Source organism: Macrobrachium nipponense, chromosome 7 (assembly GCF_015104395.2).
Source record: "Macrobrachium nipponense isolate FS-2020 chromosome 7, ASM1510439v2, whole genome shotgun sequence".
Classification (NCBI taxonomy): Eukaryota; Metazoa; Arthropoda; class Malacostraca; order Decapoda; family Palaemonidae; genus Macrobrachium; species Macrobrachium nipponense.
Genome location: NC_061109.1, coordinates 53,807,196 through 53,826,816, shown reverse-complemented (window position 1 = coordinate 53,826,816; position 19,621 = coordinate 53,807,196). Strand labels below are relative to the sequence as shown.

At 43.8% G+C, this 19,621-nt stretch overlaps 1 protein-coding gene across 1 annotated transcript in view; it reads left to right on the top strand.

Annotated features, from left to right (window-relative positions):
- LOC135217317 (midasin-like) overlaps positions 1 to 19,621 on the top strand; it is a 236,269-nt gene that overhangs the window by 38,789 nt on the left and 177,859 nt on the right. The window contains 3 exon segments of the mRNA XM_064253103.1: positions 15,106 to 15,314; positions 15,453 to 15,629; positions 15,817 to 15,990. Coding sequence (XP_064109173.1) covers positions 15,106 to 15,314; positions 15,453 to 15,629; positions 15,817 to 15,990 — 560 coding nt within the window.

The following is a 19,621-nucleotide window of genomic DNA, read 5'->3' as shown; positions in this document are numbered from 1 at the left end:
ATTTTTTATGACAGAGTTTTATCCGTTTCTGTATGTTCTTTGGGAGACTGTAGAAAATGACCCTGGTGAAATGTTGTGCCCCGTCAGAACATTGCATGTTTGTTCATGAAACTTACCTGTCAGATATATATATAGCTGTATTTTCTGAAGTCCGACAGAATTTTAAAAACTTCCGACACACGCAGTGGTCGCCAGTGGTGGTTAGTCCCCATTCCCGCGCTGGGAGGCGGGTATCAGGAACCATTCCCATTTTCTATTCATAATTTTTCTGTCGCCGGTGCTGGAAACACCTGTTTCCAGTACCTCCGTCTTAGATTTTGGAAACTTCATTGCCGCTAAGTATCCTAATTGTCTTTTAATTTAATTACTTGGATTTGTGGCTAGACATACGCTATCTTAAATTGATTTGAATTTGATTCATTTTTGCATAAGATATCGGAATCTAGTTAGGCTAGTTTCAGAGGGTGTTGTCTGCAAAGATAGGGTGTGGCTACCGAAAGCTTCGGTAGATCCGCACTTGGTATGCACGAGGGGTATGAGTCTTGCTTCTTTGTTGAGATTTGTCATGTAAGGAGTGTGAGACTTTGTCTAATTCCGTAAGGAAGACGTATGATTCGTATGTACGCAATTAATCAGTAAACATGTCTAATTCCGTAAGGAAAACGTATGATTCGTATGTACGCAATTAATCAGTAAACAAAAGTCAGGGTAGTGAACCTGCTAACCTTCCTGTACTTTTTTTTGCCTAACCCTGTAGTATGGCCAACGGGTTATGAATATGTCTGCGAGAGGTGATCGCTCTCCTTCATTGTTGTGAAGAGTGCTACTTCTGTTATTGTTTCTCATAACCCTGTAATGTTGCCTTCGGGCCCTAAACAGTGTCTGTAGAGTTATTGCCCTTTCTCTAATACTCTTTCGATTCGTATCTTAGAATCGAAAGTGCTTGCTTTAGAGAGCAATAGCGAAGTGGCTAAGTGCAGTGACAGTGCCCCTTGTGTAGTGGAGGGTGCGTCAGATCGGCCTTTTTATGTTCGCCTCTAGGCCGGGACCTCTGCTTGACTCCCAGGACCCGGGGAGAGAGCATGGTGAAAGCCGAAGGAGGGTTACGAGGAACCCCCACCGATCTGGCGTGCCTTCGGCAGTTTCTGATGAAAATCCCCAGACTGCCTAAGTGCGTGCACGTGCACGAATCCTGAAGGATTGCTTCTCGTCCTCCGAAGCGTCCTCCCCCCCGCGCAGGGGTTGGAGCTTTCGGAAGGACTCGCGCCCTCTAAATAGAAGCTTTATAGAAGAGGACGCTTCACGTCCTCTCTCTCTCGTTATGCGTTCCAGTGAGAAGTAAGAAGGCGAACGTCGCCTGATCACGTGTACGTCTTTCCACCGAGAAATATGAAATAGAAGTCTTAGTAGCAGGACGCTTTTGAGAGCGGACGTCCGAGCTTTGTTACTGTGAGAATAAGAAGGCGTTCCCCTCGCCAGTCGCCCCTCGTATTCTCACACGATCAACCCTTCTCCTGAGACTGTTTCGTGCAATCGGATTTCTCTCCGAGATGTATCTCGCTTGTTTTGACGCCTGTCAGGAGCGTGACGCTTTTCTGCACGCTCTTTTGACGCTCGGCTTGGACGGGACGTTCGGATGGACGCCAGGCGCGCGCGGGTGCACGCCAAGCGCGCACCAGTGGACGCCGAGCGCACGCCAGTGGATACCGAGCGCACTCCGCGCGCGCCAGTGGACGCCGAGCGTGCTCGCTGCTCGCCAGTGGACGCCGAGCGCGCGCGCCAGCGCACGCCAGGTGTGTCGCCTGGCTGAACGTTTCTATTGAACTCTTCAAGCTCTTGTTTACGATTTGGGCCTCAAGAATTTTTACCTCTACCTTCGGTGATACCTTATACCTCACATGCAAAGAATGTGAAGTAAGCAGTGCTTCGGAGGAAGCTTAAAGTGAACAGACAACTTCGTCTTCGAAACCCAGCAAGACCTCGGGTTTCGTGAATTCAAGAGGTCTCTGTCAATATTATATTGCTTTTCGCAAAGGTGGATGGAGTTAAGGAAAGCTCTAGGGAAGATCTCGTTTTCTCTACCGCAGTCAAGACTTTGCGATAAGGCAGTTACGGGTTAGGTAAAGGCTCGATGTCCTGCACGTCAGGACTCTCGGCAATGTTCAGTAGGATTCTTGCAAAGGTACTCATCAAAAGGACGCTCTTCAGGAAAGCGCAAGATAGGACTTCTTTTGCCATACTGCCAATAAATTTTAAGCTTTAGCAGGCTTTAGTTGTGATACGGGAGAGGAAGCTGGTTGGAGAATTTCTTCCTCTTCCCAGGATAATTTTGCAAGCTTTTTAGCCCATCTGAAAGGGTTTTTCAGATGATAGGTTTTGTTAGTTTCTAGTCGGGACTACGCTGCCGAATTGAACATCGTCGTTCTACCTGCCGTAAGCCTAGTCTCTTAACAGGATTCTTGCCCCTTCCTCGTTTGAGACGGGAATCGGAAAAATAAAATGCTCGACTTCCTGGATTACGTTTTGTCAATTCAGTGACTTTCCCCCATTGACAATATACTATCGTTTTGTCAAGTAAGTGGGTATCCCCTCATTGACAAAATATCTCTTTGTCCCGTAAATGGGTTAGTTCTCATTGACAAACATCTCATTAACTTGATATTGCGTAAGCGAATAAGCTCTTATTGACAAGATTCGGAAGAGCTCTCATTCGTCATTCGCAGACTCGTACAAGAAATAGACTTGTAGACTACGTCAATGAACGCTTATGTCCAATAACATAAGAAGCTTGAGCTGACTGCTTCGATTCTCTTAAGTTTTGTTCATGAAACTTGCCTGTCAGATATGTATGTAGCTGTATTTCCGAATTCAGCTATATATATATATATATATATATCTGCCAGGTAAGTATGAACAAACTTTATTGTATCATAACAATATCATTTTGCCTTGCGTTATTTTATTTCTGGTTGGTTCAAGTCATATACGCTTGCTGTAGTTACCTCTTCGGATGGCAACCGAGAGGTCTATTGTCTATTTTAAGGACATTTAATCGTTTTACTCCCTGCAGCCTTCCAGGAGTTTCCGATTTATCTTTTACCGTTGTATGGTAGTGTTCTGACGACACAAACGCATCTATATATTTAGCGTTTTCTGTTTCGCTTAAATATACCAGCTTGAGAGTCTATCTGCTCAAAAAATAACGGACCTATTTCTTCGTAGAATAGGGTAGCTGGCAACCCAGACATAAAGTTAAGAGACGACATTCGTAAGCTGCTGGCTGCTGCTGTCACGCTGTGTCTGTCCTCCAGTCCAACCGAGCCACCAGTAACAGATCGTGCGCTGTCATGCGCGGTAGGTTACGTCTCTCTCTCTTGCGGGATTGACTGACTAACCGTATCTCTGTGCTGGCGGTTACGTCTCTCCTGCGGGATTGACTGACTAACTGTATCTCTGTCCTACAATCACGGACTTTAGCCTAAGATTGAAGGGATTTCTTACGTGAATGAATAAACGTTGAATCGTTTTGCCTTACTATGTTCAATAGAGTTATCTCTTAATCCTTTCGGTGCTCGTTACCGCACGGTATAGAACTACGAGTCTACCGCAACATTGCACTTTTATATGCTCTCCTGCTTAGGCAAAAACGCAGCCTTATTAGGGAAGTAAGCTACTCGGGGACTGGGGAGGGAATGGATGAGCTTGCTGGGACCATTTCCTTCCTGAAGAAGTTTGTTTCCCCGAATAGACTGCAATTAAGATCACAGTTTTTTCCTACCGGGAAACAAATATTATTCAAGATCTAGGAATGATTCTGAACATCTCTCAGTGCGTCTATCACCTGAGGTGATAGAAAGAAGGTGCCGGACATCTGGATAGGGTTTCAAATGTCCTGGATCTTAATCTGAAAGAAGTAAAGCGATTCGGTAGTCCCTCCAGTCCTCGAAACGAGTTTTTGGGAACCAGTGGTCCAGATCAACTCTGATATTCCACAGCTCTCTCATATCTTAAGAAGTATCTTCTCTCGGTCCCTGTTCGAGTTTACGAGAAAGAGCCTATTATAACAACAGGCGTAGAATGTAACGATCCTCTAGAGGTTCGTTACAGGATTGCAAAAGTCCGTACGAATCGTCTCGATCGACGGCAGCAACTATTGACTTCCGAGTGGAATATTTATTTAGAAGTAAGTTGAGAGTTGTGGAGACTTTAGGGACGCCCTTTCATTCTTCTCTTCGATATGTTGAGGACGAAGAGGCTTCTTCTTCTCTGCTCCCTTATTCTCGATCCGGGATCGGTACCATTAAATGCCATCCTATGATATTGAACGGGGATGGATGTTTAGTCTCTTTCTCCCCTTTTTTTTTTTTTTTTTTTTTTTTTTTTTTTTTTTTTTTTTCAATCAATCGTTTAGGAATGTAATAAGAGGATTATGACGTCACAGGGAGCGACAATGATGCTGATCGCCCCATGTTGGCCTTCAGGATCCTGGATTCACAGAGGTCACATACTTCCTAGTTCACTTTCCAAGGACCTTTTCCGAGAAGAGTCGGTCTACTCTTAACTCGAAAGGTACCTATAACCTCTCCGCTCTGAGTCTGACTACGTTCAGGCTATCGAGATGTTGACAGGAATAAGATTACCGTCTTCCATTTCCGTCTGAAGAATGGGATAAGCTGGCAGTCACAACTATTAAAGAATACGCAAATATGTTGTTGACGGCCTTTGGGCTCAGAGATTTGCGTCTGTCAAACAACAAAGCCCTTCACGATCTTTGAGTTCTGTGGAATCTCGATCACCATCTACTTTTTGTCTCACCTGTTTTCTCGGAGTCAGACACTCGTGCGAGATCAGGCGACATATAGTAGCCCTGAGTTTCTTGTTGACGAAGTCGGTTGCGTTTCTATACACCCCCGATGATGTGTAACATGAGACCGGTTGGACTGTCAGGGCATTTCTTACTTCGGGACTGAACGCCCTTGTTTGCTCCCGCTCCTTTCTACTGGCACCAGAAGCTCGAGTCAGGGAGTTGATTCGCTGACGACGTTGGGTTGCGTTGATACACCCCCAAGGTTTGCTTAGATTGAATCGCCCAGGCAGTCCAGACACTCATCCTTCAGCGAAGAATAGTACCTTATGGTCTTCAGGGTACAGCCTTGCTGTCCTTGATTCGTCTGACTGGTCAACTGGTCGGTCACCTGACTTTAGTACAGACGGACTGACTGTGCATGTCCAGATCGAAGCTTTCAATATGGAACTTAGACGTAGTCTGAAGTTCTTGATGTCAAAGCATTCGAACCTCTCCTACCTGTTAACTTCTTGCATGTGATCAGGAAGGCCTTCTTCTAACCACCCTAGATACGACAAAGAGGGTTAGTGAGATTTTAAGCCATCGTCACAAGTTTTGGCTTTGGAGAACACAAGGCGGTGTGCTCTCTAAGCCTTCCTTTGTGGCCTAAGAATGGAAACCTGTTTTGTCCTTGGGCCAGGAGCTTGGAAGCAAGGATGGCACAAGTTAGTGGGCAGGAGCCAGAGAGAGTCCTGTGCCTGTCGGGTCTCTCAAGTTTTATCTACATAAAACTCAAGAAAGTCGAAGTCATTCGGGCAATCTGCAGTGTTCCGAAAAAGACCAGACTTGCCCATATCGAAGAACACCCTGGCTTTAGTGTAAGGAGTTCTTTCAAAAATTGCTCCTTCATTGTGTTTGCACAAAGATTTGAAAATCTTTTTATCTGAATGCTCACGAGGTGAGGGCGCGGCCTCGGAAGCATTTCAACAGAGCATGGCACTCAGCAACATCCTGAGTACCATGTTTTAGCGAAGCAACTGTGTTCACTTCACACTCCCTGCGAGATGTGAAGATGGCATATGAGATCTGCTGCTCGCTAGGGCCATACGTGTCTGCAGACACAATCTTGGGGGCAAGAAGTACCACTCATCCTATCCTGTAGAAATGGTTAGGAAGAGCTCTTAATTTAGTTGTTGAGTCGCCGACAACGGCGACTTCTTAACTCTTAAGCCTTAGTTAACACACCTTAACTTGGCTAGTTGGTCAGGTGGTGATATATATATTATATATATAATTTATTTTACTTCTTAGCCCTCATGGTATGGTCAATATGGTCTAGTCACATTGTGGTCACGCCCCCGTTGACAGATCATCTGGAGTGCACCAGCTTTATAGGTCTCTACCTCGCTGGCAACTCTAGTAAAGCAGAAGCAGACTTGGGTGACAGTTAATCACGAAGTCAGCTATGCTAACAGGGGTGAACCAAGATGTAAATCATCTGCATGCATTTGTTCCCAAAATCCTTCTATTCTGTCCCTTCCCACCTCCAAAGGTGGGATTCAGCTATATATATATCTGACAGGTAAGTTTCATGAACAAAAATGATATTGTTATGATACAATAAAGTTTGTTCATACTTACCTGGCAGGAATATATATAATCAAGATACCGCCCACCCACCTCCCCATCAGGGGACAGTGGAAATAAAAATTATGAATAGAAAATGGGAATGGTTCCTGATACCCGCCTCCCAGCGGCGGGAATGGGGACTAACCACCTGGCCGAACCACTGCGTGTGTCGGAAGTTTTTTAAAATTCTGTCGGACTTCAGAAAATACAGCTATATATATCTGCAGGTAAGTATGAACAAACTTTATTGTATCATAACAATATCATCTTTATAAGAAAAAAAACTTAGATATCTAAGACCAGCATGTTGAAGAGTTTGTGTTAGCACAGGCCGGGTCAAGAAAGAAAAGTCCAGGAATACAGTTTCATTTTGGTTAAGAGAAAAAATCAGGAATCCTATTCAACAGAGGCAAGAGATTCAGATGACATCATGAGGGTAATTGATCATGGCATTTGAGGTCTGAGCCCTAATATGTTATTGTTATTATACAATTAAGTTTGTTCATACTTACCTGGCAGATATATATATAGCTGTATTTTCTGAAGTCCGACAGAAATTTCAAAACTCGCGGCACACGCAGTGGGCGGCCAGGTGGTATTACCCCATTCCCCCGCCGGCTGGGAGGCGGATATCAGGAACCATTCCCATTTTCTATTCATATTTATTAATGCCTCTGTCTCCTGAGGGGAGGAGGGCGGGCACTTTAATTATATATATCTGCCAGGTAAGTATGAACAAACTTAATTGTATAATAACAATAACATTTTGTTCATGCCACTTACCTGACAGATATATATATAGCTGAATCCCACCTTCGGATGGTGGGAAGAGACAGAATAGGATTTTTTAGGAAACTTAAATTAAGTAGATGATATACATCTTGGTTCCTCACCTGTTTGCAAAGTAGACTATGTGATTACTGTCACGTAGGCTGCTTTTGCTTAAAACAGAGTTGCCAGCCAGGTGGAGACCTGTAGTGCTGGTGCGCTCTGGATGATCTGTCAACGGGTACGAGACCTCAACGTGACAAGACCATCGAGGCCATGCCACAAATGAGGCAACGAAGCAACTGACCACCACCTGACCAACTATTCACAAAAAACCCCTTAAAACTAACTAAAGGATGGGAGATCTTCACATAAGACTCACCACAACCTAAAAACACAACAACAAACTAACCTAATCCTAACTAAGGGATAGGGAAAGAGCTACTTCCCGGAACCCCAATACTGTGTCCGCAGAAACGTATGGTCCCCAGTGCATTACAATCGTCAAATCGTTCTCACATCCCTTAGGTAATGTGAGGCGAAGACGGAGTTACTCCTCCAAAAGGTGCAATCAAGGATGTCCTTGATTGACATGTTCTTTTGGAAGGCAAGAGAGGTAGCGACGGCTCGAACTTCGTGCGCTTTCACTCGTAAGAGGCTCAAATCAGTCTTTTCTGGAAAGATGAATGAGCCTCCCGAAATGATGTCCCTTAGAAAGAAAGCAACAGCATTCTTCGATAAAGGTAACTCTGGTCTCTTCACAGAGCACCAGAGATTACCTGAGGGGGACCTCTTACAAACCCTCTTTCGTTCTATGCACGTAGAACTTGAGAGCCCTGACCGGGCACAGGACTCTCTCTGGTTCTTGGCCCACCAGACTTGACATACCCTTGATCTCGAAAGTCTTCGGCCAAGGGTTCGAAGGATTTTCATTCTTGCCAAGAAAGTTGGGTTCAACGAGCAGACAGCATTGTCTCCTTTGAATCCCATTAACTTGCTAAACGCTTGAATTTCACTAACTCTCTTAGCCGTCGCAAGAGAAGTTAGGAAAAGAGCCTTCCTTGTCAGGTTTCGAAGAGACGCTGCCTGAAGCGGTTCGAAAGGGCTTGACATAAGGAATTTAAGGACTACGTCAAGGTTCCATGATGGAGGTCTCATTTGAGGAACCCTTCGAGGTCTCGAAAGACTTTAGGTCATGAATGTCCTTGTTGTCAGACAGGTCAAGGCCTCTGTGCCTAAAAACCGCTGACAACATGCGTTTTATATCCCTTGATGGTAGGGACCGCTAATTTCTGCACATTCCTGAGGAGAGCAGAAAATCAGCTATTTGGTTCACAGAGGTCGAGGAAGAGGAAACTCCCTCCTTTTTACACCATGCCCTGAAGGAAGCCCACTTCGATTGGTAAACAGCTCTTGTGGAAGCACGTCTTGCATGTGTGATTGCTCTCGCAGCTGCTTTCGAAAAAACCTCTCGCTTCTGGCCAACTTTCGATAGTCTGAACGCAGTCAGACCCAGAGCGGAGAGGTTTTGGTGAAACCTTTCGAAGTGGGGCTGTTTGAGTAGATCTTTCCTCCAGGGCAATGTCCTTGGAAAGTCTACAAGGAAAAGACATGACCTCTGTGAACCATTCTCTCGCTGGCCACATCGGAGCGATCAGGGTTAACCTCGTCCTTCTGAGGCCGCAAACTTCCTCATGACTTCCCCAAAATCTTGAATGGTGGGAAGGCGTACAAGTCTAGACCCGTCCAATTCCAAAGCAAAGCGTCTACCGCGATTGCTTCTGGATCCAGGACCGGGGAGCAGTAAAGAGGAAGTCTCTTGGTCCTTGACGTCGCGAATAAGTCGACCAGTGGACGTCCCCACAACGTCCAAAGGTCTCGACAAACGTCTTCGTTCAAGGTCCATTCCGTCGGTAGGACTTGTTCCCGACGACTGAGATCTGCCCTGACGTTTTTGCACTCCTGCAATGAATCTCGTCAGGATAGTCACATTTTTTCTCTTTGCCCACAGCAGAATCTCTCTCGCTAGGGAAAACAACGTTCTGGAGTGTGTTCCTCCCTGATTTTTTAAATAAGCGAGTGCTGTGGTATTGTCCGAGTTTATCTGAACAATCTTGTTCTCCAAACTCCTTTCGAAGAACTGCAGGGACAGAAATACTGCTGCCAGTTCTTTGACATTTATATGCCAGGCTACCTGTTCCCCTCTCCAGGAGCCTGACACTTCCTTCCCTGCTAGTGTTGCTCCCCAGCCCGTGATGGAAGCGTCGGAGAACAACACTAGGTCGGGGCCCTCAGAAGACTTAGGGACACGGCCGCCTCCTGAAGCTTCTGAGGGTCCAACCACCATCTTAGATGGTTCTTGATCGGAAGCGATATTCTCAATATGGCATTGAGATCGTCCTTGGCCTTCCACTCGTCCGCAAGGAAAAATTGGAGAGGCCTGATGTGCAGTCTTCCCCAAGGAAACAAACCTTTCTAGCGAGGAAATGGTCCCCAGCAGACTCATCCATTCCCTCGCCGAGCAAGTCTCTTTCCTTAGAAAGGCTGAGATCTTTTCTAAGCCTAGCCGCTGACGTTCCTGGGACGGAAACGCTCGAAAAGCCACTGAATCCATCTGAATCCCCAGATACACGATGGACTGTGTTGGGGTCAGATGCGACTTTTCGAGGTTGACCAGAAGTCCCAGGGACTTCGCTAGGGCTAAAGTGAACTGCAAGTCCTTCAGACACTTCTCTCTCGACGACGCTCTGATCAGCCAGTCGTCGAGGTACAGGGAAACTCTTATTCCCGAAGAGTGTAGCCACCTCGCTACGTTCTTCATTACTACAGTGAACACCATTGGAGCCGTGGTCAGTCCGAAACACATAGCTCTGAACTGCCACACTTTTTTGTCTAAGACAAACCTTAGATACTTTCTTGAAAGAGGGTGGATCGGGATGTGAAAGTACGCGTCCTGCAAGTCTAAGGACACCATCCAGTCGCCCGGTCTCAAGGCTCCCAGAACAGAATGAGGCGTCTCCATCGTGAATTTGGTCTTTTCCACGAAAAGATTGAGCCTGCTTACATCTAGAACTGGACGCCAACCTGACGACTGCTTCGGTACTAGGAAGATCCTGTTGTAAAAACCTGGGGACCCCAGGTCCGCGACTTGTTCCACCGCTCTTTTGTCGATCATCTGCTGAAGGAGATCGAATAATACTTTCTTCTTTTCTCCCTGATAGGATGGAGAAAGGTCTCTGGGAGTCGTAGAAAGAGGAGGAAGATCTAAAAAGGGGATCTTGTACCCCTGCTCCACGATCTTGAGGGACCAAGAGTCCGTGTCTCTCTCTCTCCACGCTCCCGCAAAAAAACTTCAGTCTGGCTCCGACTGGTGTCTGAAGGACATGCTTCTCACTTGGAAGGCTTTGGCTTAAAGGAAGCTCTTCCTCGTGAAAACCCTCTCCTCGAGGAGCTGCTCTCGAGGGGGAGCCCCACGAAAGGGCTTAACTTTCTTCGGCGGTCGAACCGCAGCTGAAGAGGTTGAAGGTACGGCTGACCGTCTTGTAGACTGGGCCAAAAGGTCCTGAGTTGCCTTCTCTTGCAAACTGTTCGTCAGGTCCTTTACTAAAGTCTGGGGGAAGAGATGGTTCGAAAGAGGCGAAAACAGCAAATCCGCTTTCTGAGCTGGAGTTACCGAACGAGCTGTGAAGTTGCACAGCAAAGCTCTCTTTTTCAATAAAGCCGTTCCAAAATGAGATACGATCTCCTCCGAACCATCCCTGACGGCTTTGTCCATACATGCTAACACGCTGGACAGCTCCCCCAGACTGAGAGATTCTGGGCTTCTCGCTTGCAGATCCAGAACTCCCAAACACCAGTCAAGGAAGTTGAACACTTCCAGCGTCCTGAGCAGACCCTTCAAATGATGGTCAGTTTCCGTAGAGGTCCAGGTTACTTTAGCAGAGGGTAAAAGAGACCTCCTCTGCAAATCCACTAGGCTGGAGAAATCTCCTTGAGCCGAAGAAGGGATACGAACTCCTACTTCATCTTTGGTTCTATACCAAATGCCCCCTTTTCCGCTAAGTCTAGCTGGCGGCAAGGCGAAGGTCGTCTTGCCTTGATCTCTCCTTCGTATCATCCAATCTTGGAGTTTCTTAAAGGCACGTTTGGTGGAGAGAGAAGTTTTCATCTCTACAAACTCCGGGGTTTTTCCAGTTTTAGATGAAGAAAACTGCGAAGGAGGAGACTTGGGAGCTGCGGGCTGAAACTTGTCTTCGAAAGAAGAACGCAAGAGCCGCACGAGGACTTTATAGTCCGAGATTGAAGGGGCTGCAGAAGGTTCCTCTTCAACCGATTCAGCCGAACTACTCAGCTCTCCTTCTTCTCTAAACGGAAGAGGAGACCGTCTGTCCGGAGAGGGCGTCCTAATGTCGGGTCTTGGCTTGATCAAAGGACCCCTATCCTTGCTAGAGGCAGCCTTATTTCGGCTGTCTTCTCTATGACGCTTACTACTTGATGAAGGTAGAGCGTCCTGACGAGGACGAGCGTCCTTAGCGCCATCCGCGGCAGTCTCACTTGCCAGAGAAGCGTCCTTACGTTTCTCAAACGAAAAAGAAGACCTTTTCGCTGGAATACGTGCCTGTGCGCGTAAACTAGCGTCTGGGGGTACGACTTCTTGGTCGGAATCCCCAAAAGCGTCTTGAAAAGAGCCCTGAACGTCCTGGTGAGCTTCCTGCCAAGCGTCCTGCCGAGCGTCCTGGCGAGCGTCCTGCCGAGCGTCCTGGCGAGCGTCCTGACGAACGTCCTGCCTAGCGTCCTGCCAAGCGTCCTGACAAGCGTCCTGACGAGCGTCCTGCCGAACGTCCTGCCGAACGTCCTGCCAACGTCCTGCCAAGCGTCCCGCCTAGCGTCCTGACGAGCGTCCTGTCGAACGTCGTGCAGAGCGTCCTCCTCAAAAGCGTCCTGACGTAACGTCCTTCTAGAGGACGAACGAGATCGGCGAATCGCCGAAGGAGAAGCGATCGGCGAACGAGACGAAGTAGGTGAGGGAGAAGGAGACTGCTTCGTCCTCTTGACAGGCAGTCTAAGGTCCTTCCTCCGCTTAGGCTCGACTGCTGCTGGGCGAGTCCTCTGAGCCATAAGCGTCGATAGCTGGTCCTGAAGGGACAAAAGAATGTTCTTCGTTGGGGAAGAACGAACAGAGGAAGCAGGACTGATCCTGCGAGAAGACGAGGGGCGAGGGGACGCCTCCTTCCTTCTCACAGGTACAGCTACCTGCTTCTCAGGTATATGCGCCTGTGCACGCAACCCAGCGTCCTCATCGGAGGAGATCTTACCCCTTTTCTGAGGCGGAAAAGCGTCATACGCATCCTCCGACGAAAGTGGCGAAAGAGGACGGTGAAGCGTCCTCCGCACGAAACGTCCTTTTCTTTCAGAGGACGAGAGTCTCTCCGAGCGCTCCACCCCTTGCGCGGGGAGGACGCTTCGGAGGACGAAAAGCACTCTTTAAGGACGCGCGCTCGTGCGCGCTCCTTGGCAGCCTGGGACTTTGCTACAAGGTCTGCCGAAGGGACGCCAGATCGGTGGGAAGCCCCCGTAACCCTCTTGCGGCTTTCGACATACCTACTCCCTGAGTCTTGGGAGTCTGATAGAGGTCTAGGCCTAGAGGCATTATGGGGCCGATCTGACGCCCCCTCCACAACACTAGTGGGGCACGATCACACACTTGCACCGAGCCAGTTTCTAAGGCTTTCACTTTGGTCTCCAGAGTGCGAAGAGACTCCAAAATCAGAGAGAGAGCATTCGCTTCTCCCGACACAGAATCAGAGCCCGAAGGCAACACAGGTTTAGGGGTTGCAAACTCTACAGGTGTTAATGTAGGAGAGATGTTAGCCTTACCTTTGGTAGAACCACTCCTGGAGGAAGACCTCCTGATCCTATCGCGCTCCAATTTAAGGCGATAGGACTCATATACTCTCCAATCATCATCGGTCAATCTCTCACATTCATTGCACCGATTATCAATCAAACAATTATGCCCCCTACAACTCATACATACTGTGTGGGGGTCTACCGATGCTTTCGGTAGCCTCACCTTACAATCAGCCCTCACACACACTCTGAAACTCACAGTACTTGATCCAGACATATCTTATATAGAAAAGTCAATCCAAAATCAAAAAAACGGTCCACTATCGCGCATGCCAATTCAACAATCCAATTCAATACCAAAAAACCAATCAGATACTTAAAAGCGAGTCAAATTCCAAAAAATCCTGAGCAGAGGTCTGTAAACAGTTGTTTACCGACCGGCGACAGAAAAAAATATGAATAGAAAATGGGAATGGTTCCTGATATCCGCCTCCCAGCGGCGGGAATGGGTACTACCACCTGGCCGCCCACTGCGTGTGCCGCGAGTTTTGAAATTTCTGTCGGACTTCAGAAAATACAGCTATATATATATCTGTCAGGTAAGTGGCATGAACAAAATGTCACTTAAGAAGAATATGTCTGCTCATAAAATATTGAGAGCTGGCTCATGGTTATGTCAAACCACTTTCAATTCCTTTTACTTGAAGGATGTTGCCTATAGGTCCTTGGACACATTTTTTCCGTGGGTCCGGTGGTGGCTGCTCAACCAGTTATGTAGCTCATCCAGTGCCCCTGGCGGGTTAGTTTGCATCATGTCTGAGATGAGGGTATGAAAAGGGAATGAATGAGATAAGTGGTCTCTTTTCTTTTCTATTTTCTGTCTCCTTTACCTACGGGCAGTAAAAAGAGAGTACCATCATAAGCTGGAACAGACAGGTACAGGTGAGTGAAGCAGCCATACTGTTACAGTAATCATAAGTGTAAGATACCTATCAGTAGCAAGACATTCCTCTCTGTAGCAAGGGAGAGAGGAATGATAACTAAGCTATATAAGTAGATACATACGTTGGTTTGTTATTATAAGAATAGATAGCTTCTTATCTTCCGTAAATACAATGAACTAGGGCATTGTATAGAAACCCAGATGTCTGAATCTATGATATTTATATATGTCTTAGATTCTGAAAGAAGGGTCAGTTTTTCTTAGAATTCTTTTATCAGGAAACTGATCAAAGGTGGCAAACCTTCATTTGATTAATATTACTTCCTACCAAAAGTAAGTGTTTCCTAATGTTAAGACCAAGGTTTTGTTTTGTATGTGAACAAATTACACATTTTTTAATCAATATGTATTTTTCATAACTAACAAACCTGAGGTCTTAACATACAAAGGCCCACCTCTAACCACCCGTCTGACAACCAACCTGGATTGGAAGAATACGATCACGGGTTGCTGTTGGGTATGTGGATTGTGCCACATAACTCTTTATCAAGCACAGATGCCAATAATCTCCTACATACACAATTTTTGTTTAACTTGACTAGTTTCCAGCTGGTGGTAGAAGATTTATCCTAATTTTAAGACCTCAAGTTTGTTAGTTATGAAAAATACAAATCAATTATAAAATTTGTTGTAGCCCCCTTATTTCACTACCTTCTCTTGTATAGAGATGGAAGACTGCTGTAAATATACTGGTATTATATCTCTACCAAAGTATGAACATTGGCCAATTTTTGTCCAATATTAACATGGGAGTGAAAAGAATTATAAGGAAATTTGAGAAGATTCAATATAAGAAAAGCTTTGATATAAGAAGAAACTAGGAAAAACCTATTTTTTGTAGTTGCTCTTCGTCCGCAGATGCAGATCTCTATAAACATTCTGATTTGTACATGAAAAATGAAGAGTGGGTGTGGTAGTTTCAGTTATTTCTTACCATTTTTGCCATTTTTGTATACCAACATCTGATTGGATTATGTTTCCTTAAGTATGTGTGTATTCATAAACCTAAGTATATGATGTTTGTCTCTAAATTTTCATACATTTTAATTTTATATATATATTATTGCAGGTATCTTGGTGAAAGCAATGCGTAGAGGATATTGGATCATTTTAGATGAGTTAAATTTAGCTCCAACAGATGTGCTGGAAGCTTTGAATAGACTTCTGGATGATAACCGTGAATTATTCATACCTGAAACTCAGGAGACTGTCAGAGCACACAAGCATTTTATGTTATTTGCCACACAGAATCCTCCTGGTTTATATGGTGGACGAAAGGTTTGTTTCATTGAGAGATTTGGTTCAAAGTGTAACACTTGCTTTATTGTATTTCTTTGATTTTTATGTTCAAGTAACAAAGTTTGTTGTTTAACCACATACTTTTTTTGGTCTGTCTTGATCTTTTTACTTTTGCAGGTGTTGTCTCGTGCTTTCCGCAACAGATTTGTGGAGCTACATTTTGATGAAATTCCTCCATCAGAACTAGAAGTGATACTACACATGAGGTGTGAGGTGCCTTTGTCATACAGTAAAAAAATGGTTTCTGTTCTCAAGGAGTTGCAAAAAATGAGAAGAGGCTCAAATATTTTCCAGGTATTTTTTGTAACATTTTTTAATACCATATGTGAACAATTTTACTGCTGTGCTGTACATTTACTTTAATCTATCTTTGCTCATATTTTCTATAATGTAAAGTTTTTCTATTATGTAACAATTTGAATCTTTTAGTAATGGGTTTGCTGTAAATGAAATACAAGACATTATTTTGTATCTGTGACAGGGGAAACAATCTTTCATCACTCTTCGAGATCTTTTTCGTTGGGCTGAACGTTATCGTCTTGCTCCAAAACAAGAAGCCAAATTTTATGATTGGGATCAACATCTTGCAGATGAAGGATATCTTATTCTAGCAGGAAGAGTCCGAGCTGAAGAAGAATGTGAAGATATTAGAAAGGTAAGGATAGTGTAATTAAAATGTGGTGATAATTTCTGTGGTAATTTTAAGTAAACATTTTAACTACCAAATACTATATTAGGTTTAAACTTGACTCATAATTGTACTTGAAAGTGAGAGAGGATTGAAAAAATAAAGAAAACTGAAGAGACATTTTAATACTAACATGCAAACTTATTGCATTTTTTGGGACCTACCAATTAAACTAATGAACTTTTAAAGAATAGGTGTGGTCAAAAATTCTATGAGCGAAAAGCTTTAAAAACTAAAATTTTAATGTGGAGGGTAAAACATTAGTGATAAAGCCACAAGATCAATGTGATGTGATGTAATGCCATTTATAGTCCCAGTAAGTAAGGAATCTGTGGCATCTGGCAACTCATGCGTACACGAGGTGGAAGGTGGTCACCGTCCGGGCTTGGTACCTCATGATGCATCAGTCTTTCTTTGACTGCCTTGAAGAGTGGTTTCACTTTTGCGGTCTCCTTCCCCACCCAGTTTCTTTGTTAGCCCATGATTCATTTGTCCTTTGCTTTCAGTATGTGTGTGTGTGTGTGTGTGTGTATATGCCTGCTTGTCTTTTATCACAGATTCTGCCAAGAGTTTTAGGCCCTGTAAACATATGTGTCTGGGTGTTCCAGGATTTCCATGTTCGAGATTTTTTACTTCAATTACTGACCCCCATACAACTTGTAGTAAGTGCCGTTCCATTCGGCATTAGGGAAGGATGAGGATCCTTCTAGGCATTTTGCTTTGCGTTGTCGATCTCCTTTGCCGGAACCAGAGTAGGGGAGAGTCAAATGTTTCTGTCTTCTTTTTCAGAGGTTACTGATCTCTTTTGTGAGTTCGATAATCTTGGTGGGGAGGACACACACACTCAGTCTTCTATGACCCCTACGGGCATAAAGGCCTTGCTTAGTCCGAGGCGGGATGCTAGAGCTTTGTTTGAGCTTCCTTGTTCTGGGCATTCTCAATCAAATTTTCAGCACATTAATGCTTTGGTCTTGGGGTCAGGATGGCTCCCTGGGTCTAATAGGTCATCTAAGCTTCTCCCTCCTCCTCTTGTGCAGCATGGGAAATATTATTCTACTAATAATTTAGTTCAGCTGTTGCCTCGTCACCTCAATTCAGATGCAATCCATCCAAAGCCTGGCTTGACCCTGGATCAGGTAAGGGATGACGACCCTTCCTTGACTTTTCAAGAGGCCTCTACTATGGAGTCTACTGCCTCTTCTGTCTTCCAGACTGTCGTTGCTGGACTTAGGGTCTACTGCTGTGGCCAGGATAGCTATTAGTATTAACAAATATTTGTCCATCGATAAATATGCGCTAATTAGTGTATTTTTGATGTTATTTTCATGACTAAATACATTTTTATGAAATGAAAATCATTTAGTAATTTTCCAGTATTAATATTGATTAATACTGTAGTAAGTTTCAATAAGGTACCTGTTTGTCGAACTTTCCGTTTTTCAAAAATTTTCGAGAAAATTTTGCATTGTTTGTCGAATAAATGCTCGTACTTCGAACTGACTGATTATCTAGTTTATACTTGTATTCGACGGCCTACTGGGTCTTACAAGTTAAACTGTATTAATTTTTTTTCATATACAATATATAGTTTAATGATAACAATATCCGACAAAATAAATAAAAGTATAAAGCATTTAATATTAACTAGATTTCAATATGACTTTTAGCATAAAAATGTAGAAAATCGTACGTAACTGCGGTGACATCACGCCCAGCTGACTTGAGACTTAACGAGGGAGCGTTGATATGTTGAGGAGAGAAGGAGAAGAGGGAGTTAAAATATTACTGTATGTATGTAAAGTAATAACAATTCACATAATAAGCAAATTTCCCAATGAATTTAACATAATGATAAAATATGAAAACTAACAAATGCAATACAGAAAAAAAGAAAAAAGTCTTAATTGAGCCAGTGTTAGGTGCGCCAAGTGAGACGGTCTAGTTAAACAAAATTAACAAAATAGTAAATGAAAGAACAAAGCTTTTCACAATAGAATTAACAAAATCATTCATCATTGCGGCAATATACAGCTTAGTTGAGGTAGAGGGAGGTAGCGTTTATATTTTTGAGGAATAATGAATAAATGATTTCAAGTTATTGTGCATCGTGGTATTGTTGAGGAGAGAAGAGACAGTAAAATCTTTACTATAATATGTACGTAAAAGCAGTACCAATTCACAAAAAATAAGATGTTATTTCACAATAAATTTAACTTAATGATGAATATGAAAACAATCAAATGATAAAATATGAAAACAATCAAATGCAATACAGAAAAAAAAGACTTAATTGAGCCAGTGTTCGGTGTGCAGAGTGAGATGGTCTATAAAGCTTTTCACAATAAAATTTAGCACAAATGATTAACAAAATCATTCGTCATTGCAGTGATACACAGCTTATTTGAGGTAGAGAGAGGGAGCGTTTATATTTTTGAGGAATAATGAATGAATGATTGTAAGTTATGATGCTTTGTGGTATTGTAGAGGAGAGAAGAGCCAGTAAAATCTTTGCTATAATGTGTACGTAAAACAGTACCAATACACGTAAAAAATAGAATGATTTCACAGTAAATTTAACATAATGATAAAACATGAAAACAAATGCATACAGTAAAAAAAAAAAAAAGCTTGCTTGAGTCAGTGTTCGGCGCACTGTGAGAGAGAGAGAGAGAGAGAGAGAGATGAGAGAGAGGAGAGAAGACGAGAGAGAGAGAGATTAAGGAGAAAGAAGAGAGAGAGAGAGAGAGAGAGAGAGATAATGGCTCTGCTTCCCACTGACTTATCAGCTTACCTGGGATGATTATTCACCCATTTTTTTTCATTTACACTCAATTTTCCCAAATCACTTATTTTTTTTGTGGTAAAATACCAATCTAGTGACAAATGCTTGTTACGATATTTTACTACTGTAAAAGTAACTCAGCTCTGTGATAAACAAACTGGCGCCACTTTCAGCTTCTGCATGCCTTCAATTGTTTGTTGAAATGGCTTCCTTGTGAAAAATTACTTTATCTCTTTTTTTCCTTTTCTTGCATTCTTGACTTATTACTTATTTGTTTGCAAAATCCTCATTTTTATACATTCAACTTACCCGTCAGATATATACATAGCTATTACTCCGTCGTCCCCGACAGAAATTCGAATTTCGCGGCACACGCGGCAGGTAGGTCAGGTGATCTACCCCCCGCCGCTGGGTGGCGGGAATAGGAACCATACCCGTTTTCTAATTCATATTTTTTCTGTCGCTTGGAATGTAAACAACGTTTGCAGTTCCTCCTGATGGATTTTCGTGTTTCATCGCCATCGATCGTCTGGGCTAACTTTTACAGGGAAGTAATGGATCTTTGGTTCGGCATACGCTTTTGTTAACTTTTTGATAATATTAACTTCGAAAATTTCGAAGATTAGTGACGTGTAACTACCAAAGTTTTCGGTAGACACTCATGCACTTTCACGAAAGTGAATTACTTAGACTTTCATGAAAGGGAATTACTTATATTTATTCGTTAATACAAATAAGTGTTAGTTTGATTGAGAAATGTATATCTTTCTTCCTAGTTGGGGAAGTCAGAAAAGTAACTATCCTTTAGAAGCTTTA